Here is a 14,662-nt window from a genome sequence, read left to right as displayed (position 1 = left end):
CGTGCGATTCACAAACCACAATTCACCGTGGTGTAGTTTATAGCACAGAAACCAGTCATCCTGGTTTGCTGGTTGATTAGTTTGTCAGAATTGTCCTTCAAATTTTCTATTAATTTTCCTCTAGTAGCGTTTCAACTTGCTAAATACATTGGCTAATAGTATTCTCAAACATTTTATATTGACTCAAAAATCTTTTGGGGGGTGTAATTTTGTTTTTCTATTTATTTTTAGAATATATAAATACTAAGAATTTCTTATAAAAGAGGAAAAAAATATAGAGGGGCATTGCCTCCTCCTGCATTCCACCCAGTGATTAAAATTATTAACAAACGATTTTTTAGAACTGCTAGAAAACAGCTTTCATCACCGACGCAAGCGGCTTTCTCAGCGCTAGCTATAGCCTTATTGGTTTTGCTAGATGGTAGTGCTATCGCGGAATGTGCCAGAAAAATCAAAATTGATAAACGTGTGTAGTTTCATCATCCTTTTGTTTCTAGAAATTTAAGTCACAGGTAAGACTAAATTCTATAAACTGTGTATGAGCTTTAGTTAATCATCAGAACTTTGGTTAATAAATGTGATCGTTGTTTAAAGCAACAATCAGGTCTACTTCTTACGTTCAACAGTTAATTTGTCTGCATCTCTTATGGTAAGTGACATAATCTTTTTATATAGCCTAATAGAGTAGGGGAGAGGGGTCAATTTATACAATATAGTCCCAGATATAGCCTTGAAATAATATATTTGTCAACTGTTTTGCATTTATTGATGCATTGTGTTTAGGCTAGGCTATTTGGTTATTGGTTTCTTGCCTGTTTAAATATTTATTCTATTGTAGCTTATATAATAACTATAGATCATTTCAGGGCTGTTCCTAGGGCTAGTGGCGCCCTTGGGAAAAGCTGGTGCCTCCTATCGACTCAAACATATAATTATAATAAAAAAAAACAGAAGCCCAAGCCACTACATTTTCTTGGCCATGATTCCCAGACAGCTTGCCCTAAATTACCTTTTCCTTTGAACATCCCTAGATCTTTTAGATACCAAATGTGGCTGCTCCATTTCCAATCCCTTTGAACAGTTTTATGTTTCCCTATGTGCAAATTTGCTTGATTTGAGGTTACTTTACAAGGCCAATAAGGCTGGAAAACAAGCCAAAGGCTCAAATTAAGGTTCACTAGTAGCAGAAGTAATGGAATCATATTATTCTAAGCTTGTAGACCTAAGACAAACCCAAAGAAGCTCTGGCAGTATGTCTCTAGCCAAGACCATAATAGATCAGGCATCAGAAAACTGGTAATAGAGGAAGGTAAAGAGATAACTGACATCAATTAGCTTGAAAACTCACTAAATCAGCAATTTGTTTCTTTTTTACTACTGAACCCAATGGTCCTTTAACTCCTTCACAGAATATATTATAAAAACCCCAATGGGTAGCATCACTCTCTTGCTCACAGAGGTTCTCAGACATTTACAGACATTAGATACTAGCAACTTGCTAAGACATGATAACCTACATCCCAGGCTATTAAAAGAAACTGCAGCAATTGTAGCATAACCACTTAGGAAAATTTTCCAGGAATCACTTCTAGAGAGCTGTCAGCAGACTAGAAAATTGTGAACATTACACTAGTTTTCAAGAAAGTTAACTGTTTAAAGCCTAAAAATTATTGGCCTATTAGCCTGGCCTCAGTTTTTGTCAAAATACTTCAGTGTATAGTCAATGATTCAATCCTTGAACATTTGGCCACCAATAAGATCTTGTCACCCAAGCAGTATGGCTTCCAGTCAGGGAAATCAATTGAAACAAGCCTTTTGGGATCATACAAGGATATCACAGATCTAATTGACCATGCATATCCAGTTGACCTGCTGTTACTGGACTTTGACAAGGTTCCTCACAGTCAACTACACTCTGAAATATCCACTGTTGGCATTACTTAGACTGTTGAAGACTGGCAAATGAAATTTCTTACAAATTGCAAGCAGATATTTTGCTTATTTGCTACAGATGGCCAACCGATTTTGTTCTGACAAGGCTGAAGTAATGAGTAGAGCACCACAGGGTACTCTACTGGGTCCAACTCTTTCTGATTTACATCAATGACATATTAACCATATAAACAAGGGTATGCTCCTGTTTGCTGATGATGCCAAACTCTTTGGTATTGCATACCTCCAAATCATCCAGCATGACATAATGAGCTGCAAGACTGGCTTCTCCAATTCAACATAGGCAAATGCCGATATTAAACTTTGGACCTAATAATCCAAGGGCTAACTATACAATCTATAGCCCCACCACAAAAGTTAGAGAGCAGAGCAGATGAAAGGAATCTTGGTGTCATCATTGATGATAAGTTTAAATTTCATAGCCATGTTCAGCATGTTGTTTCCCATGCAAGCTCCAGTCTTGGATTCCTAAAACAACTTTTAATAGCAGACAGGGATCTATATTTATAAAACTTTATAAAGCTCTTTTCACCCCATCTTGATTTTGGCATGTGTCTTGCTTGTCCTTCTTATCAACAAGATATAAGGCTCATCAAAAATGTACAGAGACAAGCAACAGGATGCATAAGAAATCTTACATCAACCTCATATGAGGACCACCTCAGGTACCTCAAGCTACCCACTTTAGTTTATAGATGCTTGCACAGCAATATGATGCTTACTTACAAGCTGCAGAATAAAAAGTCAGCAATCTCAGTTCCAGCCAGTATAACATGAGAGGACACTCCAAGAAGCTACCAAAGTCAAACTCCCAATCAAGAACTCACCAATCATTCTTTTTGAGAAGAGTCATAAACTACTGGATTCAACTGTCAGTGCCCCCTCTATCCAGTCCTTCTAAAACCAACTTGATAAGGAGTGAGAGAAGAAGCAGTGGAGATTTGACTGGCAGTCATCAACCCAAGAGCAAGATAATTAATTGTTTGATTAATCTGCCAAGAATGTGGTATAGATTAAAGCCATCACTACTACAGCTAGTAAGTACTTTCACCCCAAGCCTTAGTTGGCTCAGTCCTTGACATTGAAAACAGAACTCATAGGATAAAGCGCCTGGTATTTGATAATCAATGTCCTACCTAGTATTATTCTAAGATAAAATTCTAGTTTATCTACTTTTTACTATCTTGGAAAGAGGCTAGGTTAGGAAAATGAAATTCATATCAATGAATTCAGGGGCAAAAACATAGTCTATGAAGGTATTGCCAAGCTTCTATGTTAACCATCTTCTGATTTCTAAGTCCTAGAAATTTGCATACTTGACAGGCCTATTGAAATTTTGATGAATCAACATTGTACTTTAATTTTCAGATATTACTCTCTTTTCCTCTGGTTTTAGTTCTAAAAATACAATTCCTGTTATTTGAGTAGAATGTTAAGTCATATTATTTTTTTTTTTTTTTTTTTTAAATTTAGGATATGTATTTGAAGATCTTTGAAACATCATAAATTGAGATTAGGCAAAGTTGTAAAGCTGAAAACAGTTTTATTGTACTTCATATAAGCAGAACATCTATTTTGTAAGGTTTCACAAAGATTTTTAAAGGTCATCAAGGGTCACTGCCCTCTAGAGAGAGAAGGAGTGAAGACAGGTACTTCAAAATACCTTCCCAGGACATACTTTAGCCTGTAGATTCATTGCTTAAAGTTTTCTTTTCCCAACCTAACTGCTTTCCAAGGTAGCAAAAAGTAGCTAAACTAAAATATTACCTTCATCTAATATGTTTTTCTAATGCTTAATCCTAATGAAAAATACATAAGTGTAGTAAAAGTAGAATAATTTAAAACAGATTTGGGCTATATATTTGCACATTAGGGGGGAGGGGGATAAAGTATAGCAGGTCTGCATGCCCAATGTGTTAGTTATAATCATTCTGTATATTATGTAGTAAGAATTGTTTTCTAACTTCACACTGTCCAATAATTTACCTCCCCCCCACCTAGTGTGCAAATATATAGTCCAAATTATATATTTTCTATCCATTCTGTCACTTTTCTTTGTCTTGTCTTTTGCTAAGCTGAAAGAAACTAACACAAACTGGTTCTGCAATATATTAATGAATGAACAACTTGAGTGGTAGGGCATTGATCATATAAGTACCCAGTGGCCTTCAAGCAGTTCCCTGTCATGACACTCTCAAAATGGCTATCAATAAGTTTGTCAGTTTATGTTTCTCTACATGTCATGTGTTTAAAAGTAATCTTTTCAAAATTGATCAAATCTGTTTTTGAAGTTATTAAGCAAGTTAGGTTTGACTAGTGAGCTGGGGAGAGAATATCAGTTATCTATGGCTTGAAGGCTCCAAAAGCGTGCTCTTGGTTTACTTAAAAGTGGTTCGGCTACTTTTTTGGAATCTCATTTTAAGGTTTGAAGTTGTACTGGTTGAAAATACCTTTCAAAGCTGAGATTCTTCAATTTATTTATTGTATTCTATATCTATATCTAGTGCTCTTGCCTGCATCTGTATTCTAGGTAAGGTAGTTGTAGTTTTAGCAGTTGACCCTTGTAGCTCATCTCTTTCACTCCAAGAAGAGGTTTTGTGGTATGTTGTTGGATTTTTCTATTTTGACAGAATCCTTGTTGTTGTGGTGTCTCTGCTAATTTGTAATACAGAGACATGCAGTATGATGCTACCATATTCAGTACTGGGCCTTGTAAGTCCTTTATAGAGCTTCAATAATATGTGCATGACAAGGTGATTAAAACTCTGTCTGTAGTTATGATGCTTTTGTGGTAATTTTGATATGTGTATTCATGGAAGTTTAATTGAAGATTATGCCAAGATCTCTTTCAGGTTCTAATTGTGTTGAGGGTATCTTTTTGTCATATTTTTTCTTTTATTATTGGTTGTGGAGGAGTTGACTATCTATTCTCGTTTAAGCTGATTGGTTTTGATTTGTTGGATTAAAATTAAGACTAAGGTTCTATAATTTAGTTGTTAGGCTGTCAATATTGTCTTGCAGAATAAGGGTACCTACTGGATATGCTGTCTTTTATGTGCTTTAGTGACATCTACAATGATTGTTATTATCCTTACAACACCTCTGTTTATTTTGTTGATAAATTGAATAAAAAAACAGTACACCAAGCCCACTTCTTTTTACAACTCTGCTTGTTATATAAGGGGCTCAGACAAAATGTCTCCAATTCTGACTTTTTTTTTGTTAGTTATAAGGAATGCTGAATGCTTCTGTTCAGTCAATGAGTGATTCTAGTAGTAAGTTGCAGTCTTGAACTTTCTATTCTTGACTGTTTTTTCAGTTGCTCCTAAACATCAAGTTATATAAGCTAATTAAACAAAAACTAAGTTCTCATAATTTATATTAAGTAGATAAATAAGAACTTATAGTGGTGCAAATCATAAGTAGATCCCACAGAGGAATGAGGAGAGATATGACTTGGTGCATATACAGTATGAAAGCTTCAGCTCTGTTTCCCCTCCAAAATCTCAGTATTTTTTACAGCTACCATGTAATATGCTATATTGCTATGTAATTGTCCTGTAATATGCATGCTTGAACATGACCCATTCCTAAGTTACCACTTATTTGATTTGTTAGCCTACACTGCAAATGAGATTTCTTGGAGACAATGCTGCTTTGAATGACAAGGAATAATCAATGGCATTATGCTGTTCCCTTGCAGAGGTGTTGGTAGCCTCAAAGGTAGTCTGGAGTCCACACCTTGTAGTAATTGTTGAACTAAAACCATGAGGTACAGCCATCAACCTCTGTTGAGCTGTTGGCCTCTGCATCATTTCTGCTTCTGAAAAATGTTTTATGATCTCTATGTTCCTGAGTTTTTGTTGTGGGATATATGAAACAAGGAAAACTTGAATTGGGTTTCAATACAAAAATTTCAAACTATTATTCAGAGGTGTTTATCTCGTCAGTTATAAAATAACAACCCTTGCTGCCATTTCAATTTGACAAAGAAGCCCCAGAAAGAGTAAGACATTCCAAATCTATTTAACCAAATTTAAAGTATCCAAATCACTCAAAACCCATACAAGGCATAGCATGTTCTGCCAATTTCCCAAACAAAAAGGAAAAAAATCATGCCCATTTTTTATTTAAATTTGCCATGATGATTTTAAAGACAGCAAAAGAAAATGCTTGATAACAAACCACTCTTAACATCCTATGTAGTCACTGCTTAAGGAACTGACTTGAGAAGGTCTATGTTGCAGCCCAAATAGTGGAAGAATCTCTACTTTATCTAAAAACAGCCAGTTGTTTTCAATCTGTTTTTTTTTCTGTCCACCCTGGTATATATATATATATATATATATATATATATATATATATATATATATATATATATATATATATATATATATATATATATATATATATATATATATATATATATATATATATATGCAGCCATAGATGATGTACCTATTTTGGTGTTTTGTTAGGGGGGGTAGGGCATTTGCTAAAAGCTACCAGGGGTTCAAAACCTCCAAGTAATGCAGTGTCATGAGGCTAGAAGTTATAGTCTCACTGTCTATGAGCATTTATATATAAGTTCATGAATAAACGTGCTCATTTTTATGCTGCAACTGCAAATATTGGTTTACTGAATAAAAGAGCTCTAATGGTAGGCCTTTTTAACTCTCAATGTCTCAATCTCTTGCCAAAGTTGAACAGTTTTCACCACAACATCTTGATTTATAGAGAAATGTGCCAGCCAATTCAATCTGCCACCTCTTGTCTGATTCTGGAGGTATTGTTTCAGCCACTAAGTTATATAGAAATTGTGCTCTAAAGGCCTGAAAATCTTAAAGACTCTATTTCCACTAGTTGAGACAATGGTAACTGCAAGAGTTGCCACACAACTGAAAACATTTCCATGGCGTTTCTCTGAGGATCTTAATCAGTGCTTACTACCACCTCTTGTAAATTTTCCTCTCATTATACTTCTTACTGCTTACATTTTTGGCACTTAAATTGTCAATAGCAACATAAAAGCATGCTCTGATAATTCCAGCCTACCTCTATCTCAATGTAAAAAAGGATAAGTTTTGATGTCTTAAAATACTTAGGAGTCTTGGACTCTCAAAAATTCTAAAAGAAATCTCACCAAAATAAAATAATCCCTTTTTTTTATCGAAGCACTGAGAATAAGAGAGTAACTTCAAACATGAGGTGATCAAGAGAAGTAAAATTCCTGGCTTTTTGGATGAGAATTATATTAAAAGTATAGAACCTTGGTAGATGTATAATAGGAAACTATTGTTTGCCAAGAAGAGACATTTTGCTCAAATAAGTTATCAAACATACAACAAATTAAAGAGAACTCCTGCAAACAATAAATTAAGCTAACAAAATCGGGTAATTTTGCATGGGGCAAGCCCCCAAGGTCTCCTCTTAATTTCAGAACTGACATCCACTATGGTATAAAAATATATGTATATGGAGGCTTTTTTTAGGGTTTGCCCCCTCCCCCTCCAGAAATTTTTTTTTAGTCTAATTGTACACCCCCTTGCCATTACTAAGGGATAGAAATGTATGCCTCTAATGTACATAAATATTTAGTATTGATTCATGCATGTCTTAATCATGCCAAGTTGAACTTACCTTTACATTAAATTATCTTAAATCACACTTGCTAGCAATAGGATAAATCTTGTGGGTAAAATTCTAGTTTAGTGACTTTTTGCTATCTTGGGCAAAATGCAATTCCTGTTATTTGAGTAGAATTCTGAGCTATATCAATGTTTTTTTTTCTTCAAAGTTAGGAAATGTATTTGCATATCTTTAAAACCTTATAAATTGGGATTGAGGAAAGTTGTGAAGCTGAAAACAATTTTGTTGTACTTCATTCAAGCAAAAGAACTGTTTTGCAAGGTTTCACTTTTATAACACACATATTTTTAAAGGTCATCAAAGGTCAGGGCCCTCTAGAGGGAGAAGGAGTGGAGGTAGGCACTTTAAAATACCTTCCCGGGACATACTTTAGCATGTAGACCCATCTCTGAAAGTTTCGTTTTCCTAACCTAACCCATTTCTGAGATAGCAAGAAGTCACTAAACTAGAATTTTACCATCTTGTGTCCGCCAGCTTCAGTGATGGTAGTTCCTAATCTGTTGGATCCCAAGCAGTCCATGGTTTATTGAGCCACTCCCTATCCACTGACTTGAATGTTTCCTTGCTGGTAGATGTCACTGTTTTTCACTGAAGGTGTTCCACAAACTGACAGCTCTGTTTGAAAAGAATTGTTCCTTAATCTGGTATTGGCCCATTTCTGGGAAAGCTTATGAGGGCGACCACAAGTTCTCTTTGAATTATCCAGTTGGAAAAGGTTGGAAATGCTATCCTCAGAATTTAGAAGCTTGTATGCTGTTGTCACATTGCCCCATTTGCATCTATATGTTAGAGATGGTGTTTTGAGTTTACAGGGACAGGATGGATATAGGACATCACAGTGGCCTTTAATACATTTTGTTGCCCCTCTCTGAACTAATTCTATTGCTGCTTGATTAGTTTTGTTGATAGGACATGCAACATGCACATTCCTTGGCTGAAGTAGACTTTTATTTAGCTTAGTAGTAACAGTCAGAGATCTGCTAGTGAACATTCTTTTGATTAAGCCAAGTGTCTGATTAGCCTTTGCAATAGCTGCTTGTGCATGAATATTGAAATTCAACTCATCATCTACCAGGACACCAAGGTCTCTCTCCACATGGCTGGTGGAAATAGCTTTGCAAGACCCTTCACTACAATTCATATGATACTGAGTGTGCAAGTCTTTCTTCCCAAGGTAGAGACTCTTACCTTTTGCTGCATTGAATTCAAGTTTCCAAATATTAATCCAGTGAGTGAATGCATTAAGGTCCAGTTGTTTTGACTCAATATTTTCTGCTGTGTCTAAACAACCAATAAGGTTTGAGCCATCAGTATAGAGGCTTACTTTGCTATTAAGGATTTTTGGCACATCATTTATATATATATATATATATATATATATATATATATATATATATATATATATATATGTATACATTGAGAGTTTGACCCTATATTGTGCCCAGGGGACACCACTTTCAATAGCAGCCACCTTAGAGAAAAACGTCCCTCCATCCCTTCCAAATATTTTAACCATCTGTTTCCTATCTGTTAGGAACAGCTTTTCCCACTCTACCACATATTCAGGCTTGGAGCTTGATTTGAAGTCTTATATGGCAGACTTTGCCAAATGCTTTTGCCAAATCCAGTAGTATAATGTCAACAGTGAACCCAGGGTCCAGAAGATTAGTGATTTAATTATAAGCTTCTATCAGGTTTGTTTCCTATCTGTTAGGAACTCCTTTTCCCACTCTACCATATCTTCATGCTAGGAGCTTGATTTGAAGTCTTTTATGGCAGTTTTTGTCAAAGGCATATGCCAAATCCAGTAGTATAATGTCAACAGTGAACCCAGGGTCCAGAAGATTAGTGATTTAATTATAAGCTTCTATCAGGTTTGTTTCCTATCTGTTAGGAACTCCTTTTCCCACTCTACCACATCGTCATGCTCGGAGCTTGATTTGAAGTCTTTTATGGCGGCCTTAGTATAATGTCAACAGGGAACCCAGGGTCCAAAAGATTAGTGATTTAATTATAAGCATCTATCAGGTTTGTTTCAACCTACCAACCAGATCTAAAGCAGTGTTTACATTATGAGGATTGTTTATTGGCTTTTAAGTGTTTCAAGATTGCAGTGGTAACAATTGCCTCTTGAAGCTTCCCAATTGCAGAGGTGATGCTTATTGGCCTGTAATTACTTACGTCCTCTTTGCTACCACCCTTGTGTATGGGGTTTTATGTAAGCTGTGTGCCAATCTTGTGGGATAAACTTTTCATCAAGAGATTTTTGAAAAAAAGCCTAGAGCTAGCAGGCCCAACAGTTCAACATGCAATTCTTATAGAAGCCTTGGGTGTATACCATCAGGTCCAACTGATTTATTTAGGTTCAACTTTTTTAGGCATGTCTCTATATCAGCCCTGTTGACTGATATTGGGGGCATAGGGGTTATGATGGTATAGGTGTGAGGGCTGGAAAAGGGGTATTATCAGGTAGAGTAAGTACAGATGTAAACTGCCTATTCGCAGCATTAGCAATTTCTTCTGGGTTGTCTACTACATATTCATGGACTTTTAGATGTGTAACTGAATGTCTGCCAGGTTTATGGACTGAGGCACAATTCCAAAAGTGTTTTGGATCTGACTTGCTTGCTACTGCTATAGCCTCCTCATGCTGTTCAAATAGATTTGTGACTTGATTTCATGTCTTGGTATATTTTTTGTGTAGTTATTCTTGTTATACATTCTACTTATATAGTCTCCAACACTTTTTCTTTTTATATCTTGCCCTTCTTATTTCTTTGGTCATAAATGGTAGTGTTTTAGGTTTTCGAGTCCATCTTACTGTAGTTTTTTTCTCTTTAACCTCTAGCAGCATTTTCTTTATCATCTTCTATGATTTGTCAACATCATTCACAGTGATAAAGGACCAATTACACCCTGTCAACTCTTTTGCCTCATTAGACAGTAATCTCTATATTCATGTTTTGTAAAAACTAATTTTTTCATGGTACAGTCTAAGGGAGCATTGTATAGCAGCGTGATTGTTTGTACTAAAGGACGGTATTAGGGTTACATTTAATAATATTTCATGGTCACCTACTATTACAAGTTCCAATTATAATGGTGGCTGGCCATCCTGGTACCTAGTTGGAAAGTTTACAGCTTAGTAAAGTCAATTGTTAGCTAGGCACTCAAGATATGGTTTAACTGATTTCTGTCCAGAATAGTTACAGCCATCTGTCCATTGAATGGTAGGTAGGTTAAAATACCCAGCTGTGAGAGTTCCCTGTCAGTGCAACTTCTCTATCAGTTTACATCTTCATATAGGGACTTCTTTAACTTCGGGTAACTTGGACTTCTGTAAATTATACGAATATGAATTGGTTCACCAGGTAGGTTTATTGATATCCACACTTGTTCCAAATAAGGCTCATAATCAGAATTGATATTAATATTTTCTACCTGGAAGGTTTCTGGGATGTATAGACAATTCCCATTCCTTCCTGCTTTGATAGGCTGCTCACAATTTTGTATCCTGGTATTTGTATCTGCTCTTCATTCAGAGGAATATTCCTTTTGGGTTTACTTCACAGAAGGTGTAAATGTATGAAGTGCCTGATGCAACAACACACTTAATTTTTTGAGACTTGGAAGTTAGACAGTCAACACTGCTCACAATGTTCTAATGTTGTCACAGCTTCTACTGTCAGAGGGGGTTGATGATCTTTTAAAACTTCGTCACTCAACGGTCTGTTCAAGTTTCACACTATAAAGTCCAACTCCCCATTAGATTGTTCAGATTTAGTACTGTAAAAACTTTTGTCCAGCTCCCTGCTAGTAAAAGTATCATTTAAATTTGCACTAGAATACACTAGAAGAGAAGCTATGTGTAAGTTTTGACTGTCCATTTAAAGTTCCATCTGAGTTGGAGGGGCAGGAGGTAGAAAGTTTTTTTTAATACTATTTTGCCACCCTGAGTGACAATATTTGTCTTGCCTGCTTGCCATTTCTTTTGTTTTACAATGGACTATGATGAGTTAAAGAGTAAAAGACAAATTGTAGAACAAATGTTTGAATATTTTGACTATTTGATGTGATCTTCTTATTTTTTATGCATTTCTTTATTTTATTCTTTAATTTGAGTCTGTAGTTTATTTTGATGTTTTTTTTTTATAACACAAAAGTGCTGGAGGACACTCAGTTTCTTCTTGATAGTTTTTTATGGTGCTTTGACTCTTTTTATAACTTTTTATAGAGAAGGAAGGGTCAAAATGCAAGAGAAAGTCTATTTAAGGTGCACATTTTCCATGAGGGGTCTTTGTGCCATCGAGGTTCGAACATTTTGGGTGTAAAAACAGAGATTTTAGAACTATCTGTGTATTCCCTTCAAGTAGACATAGTTAGGTAAAATGTACCTTAAAAGATCTACCAAAAGGACCTCCTAGAACTACCTAAAAGCTTGATAATGAGATAGCAGACAAGTTGTCGATTAACTCCTTGAAAGGTCTAATTAACCTTAGATGAACTCTCAGGCCTTCAGAGAGGTACTTAGAAGAAGAACTCTTCCAAAAGTAAAAATGTTAATCCTCTTCTATATTTTCATCAAGAGAGAAAAATATTCTTTACTATAAAATTAAGAGAAACTCTAGTATCTGCAACTCTATATTAAAATCTCTGAACCACTTGACTATTGAGAGTTGAACCATCTTGCAAGATTTCACGGAATACTAACCTGAATCCTGACATGAGAGATTTGCTGTTCTTGAGCCTGATGATTCACTCTGAAGACCTTCCCTACAAAAACCTCACAAGTTTCTTGAGCTGCCATAGTATCACACATCTCCAATTTATGGGCAATCATGATATTGCCAAAATAAGATCAAAGCAGACCCCTGAAGGTTTTCACATTAAAGAAAAATGAAAAGAAATACATGTTTTCTGGGAGGAGAGTTGAAGATACTGAAATGTCTTGTTTTTAGACCACAATTTTTCAGATTACTTTAGGGTATGCATTTAATAGATCTTTGGGATTTTTTTTTATCCCCCTCTGCATGTAGTCAGGTAAACCTACATTGTCTTGTATGTCTAATTCTTTAGGAAAAGAATATTACATTTTTAGGGAACCTAACAGCTTGTAATATTATATTGAACTGAAGTTTTTAAGACGACTGGGGATTTCTTTTTTACTAATCATAGAGAAGAATTCTGATTTTGTTTGCTGGGTAACCATCTCATCTCTAATCCTGTAGCTCATGGTAGTCAAATTGGAAGTGTTTTATAACAGATTAAGGATCATTATATACATGTAGCATATATTTTTTTTGTGTACTTACTGTATTATATTGCACTTTAATTTCTTTTTTTCTTATTGCGTATTGCTATTTCTTGTAACATATTAGCTAGTTTAGCTCACATCGTCTGCGATTCCCTTTCACCTATTTAACACTTTCTGTTCTAAATTATAAAAAGACGAGAATTACCAAAAAGAGATACCCTTTAACTGCAAGGATATTGTGGTTTAATTATATGATTAAGAATGTACTGTATTTTTTGGTAAGACCAAGTTTGTACCCTGACCATGGAATGTCTGACTAGTCTCTTCTGTCAAAATTCTTCAAATAAACGCTTTTTCTTTTATAGATTAACCATGTCAATACTTTCAAAAGCGTTAAGTGGTCAGCGACTTATTCAATCAGGGATCTCTGTGAGGACATGTATTCGAAATGGTAAAAGCTTATATGAATCTGGTCAACAGCAAAGATCACTCGGAAATAACTATAGAAGTGCTCTCACAAGAAGGGCTGCAAAAGGAAGAACCTTCAAGGAAACAATCATGGCCCCTGCTGGAGAAACAGGTATTATTCTATCCCACCAAGTCTGCTGTGTCATGATTATTTCATATGCAGCAGTTAAAAATATCCCTCTGACTGAGTCTGAAATGAACTGATCCAAATGAACTGATCCAAATGAATTGAATAACCTAGTTTACTTCATGAAAAGGTCAAATCAGAAGAGACCTCTCATCAAAAAATGGGAGTGGTCCATAGTCATTATGTAAAAAAATGAGACTTTCAAGGAAAAAATCATGACTGGCACCTTCTGGAGAAAGTAGTAGTATTTTGTTGAATTAAGTCCTTGATTATTCCATATGTGCACTGTTCAGAGACTACTTTTATCAACTCCATAAAATAAACAGCAGAAAAAAAAATCATTAGTGGTTTCCATTTTAAAGCTGGTGGCTAAAACGTTTACAATTTTTTTAGATGTTTTTTTTTGTGCTTGAGCATTGGAAAATTAATAAAGTACATTTTAGAAAAGACTTAATCAAATAACTTTTACCGAAACAATAATGAAAAAATGCCTGCCTTTTTTTGTATCAATCCTCAGTTTTAGATTATAACTATACTAGGAGTAGAGACTGTCGAATAACAGGAATAAAAAAGACAAAAAAAAAAAACGCAAATGTCAAGACCAGGAAATGATTTTATTGTACAAAACCAATAGACTGTCGATTACAAAGAAGCGTTCCCTTATAAACTAAACAGAAACTTAAGTGTTTTTTTTTCGTACATTCGTATCTTCTATGAACGCCTACATACTATTAAAATTTCAGCTCAAAAGAAAAGAGAAAAAAGAAAATTGAAGTCCCTATTGTATGCACTCTTTGGTGAGACTTGGAGAAAAAATGTTTTGCCCTCTCCCCCATATTATAAGTCCACTCCCACTCAATAAAACATTCTCTGAAAGTTGGAACCTGATCTCCCAGGTTTGAGACAAAAATAGGTCGAAGCTTATAAAATTTGTCTGAATTTTAATATATTCTACCGTATAATGAGACAAACATAATCTCATTTGACAGAGAATAGCTTTGCGTCTCAGCAGTATGAGGCCAAACGATTGTGATAGGGCTACAGTTCTAACAGAGATAATGAACTATTATATAGAAAGATCATTATAATTATTGAATCCAATTGTCAGTTAATTCCTTTGATACCAAAACTTCAAAATATGAGTTGAGCAAGCTTTGTAAAATTTTCTTCTGAAATACTGATTTCGGGAGCATGCCTTTTTTGCACAAAAG

The 14,662-nt window shown here is 35.2% G+C and overlaps 1 protein-coding gene across 2 annotated transcripts in view; it reads left to right on the top strand.

Moving 5' to 3' along the window:
• The first annotated feature begins 416 nt into the window (after positions 1-416).
• LOC136029480 (growth hormone-inducible transmembrane protein-like) overlaps positions 417-14,662 on the top strand; it is a 30,430-nt gene continuing 16,184 nt past the window's right edge. Inside the window, exons 1-2 of one of the 2 annotated variants that reach the window (XM_065707908.1) lie at positions 417-512; positions 13,222-13,436. In XM_065707908.1, coding sequence (XP_065563980.1) covers positions 13,229-13,436 — 208 coding nt within the window. In that variant the 5' untranslated portion in view covers positions 417-512; positions 13,222-13,228. Of the gene's footprint in view, positions 650-13,221; positions 13,437-14,662 lie in introns of both variants that reach the window. The other variant, XM_065707909.1, reaches the window with a different exon arrangement.

Source organism: Artemia franciscana, chromosome 7, assembly GCF_032884065.1.
Source record: "Artemia franciscana chromosome 7, ASM3288406v1, whole genome shotgun sequence".
In the NCBI taxonomy this organism is placed as follows: Eukaryota; Metazoa; Arthropoda; class Branchiopoda; order Anostraca; family Artemiidae; genus Artemia; species Artemia franciscana.
This window is presented reverse-complemented; position numbering and strand designations above follow the sequence as displayed.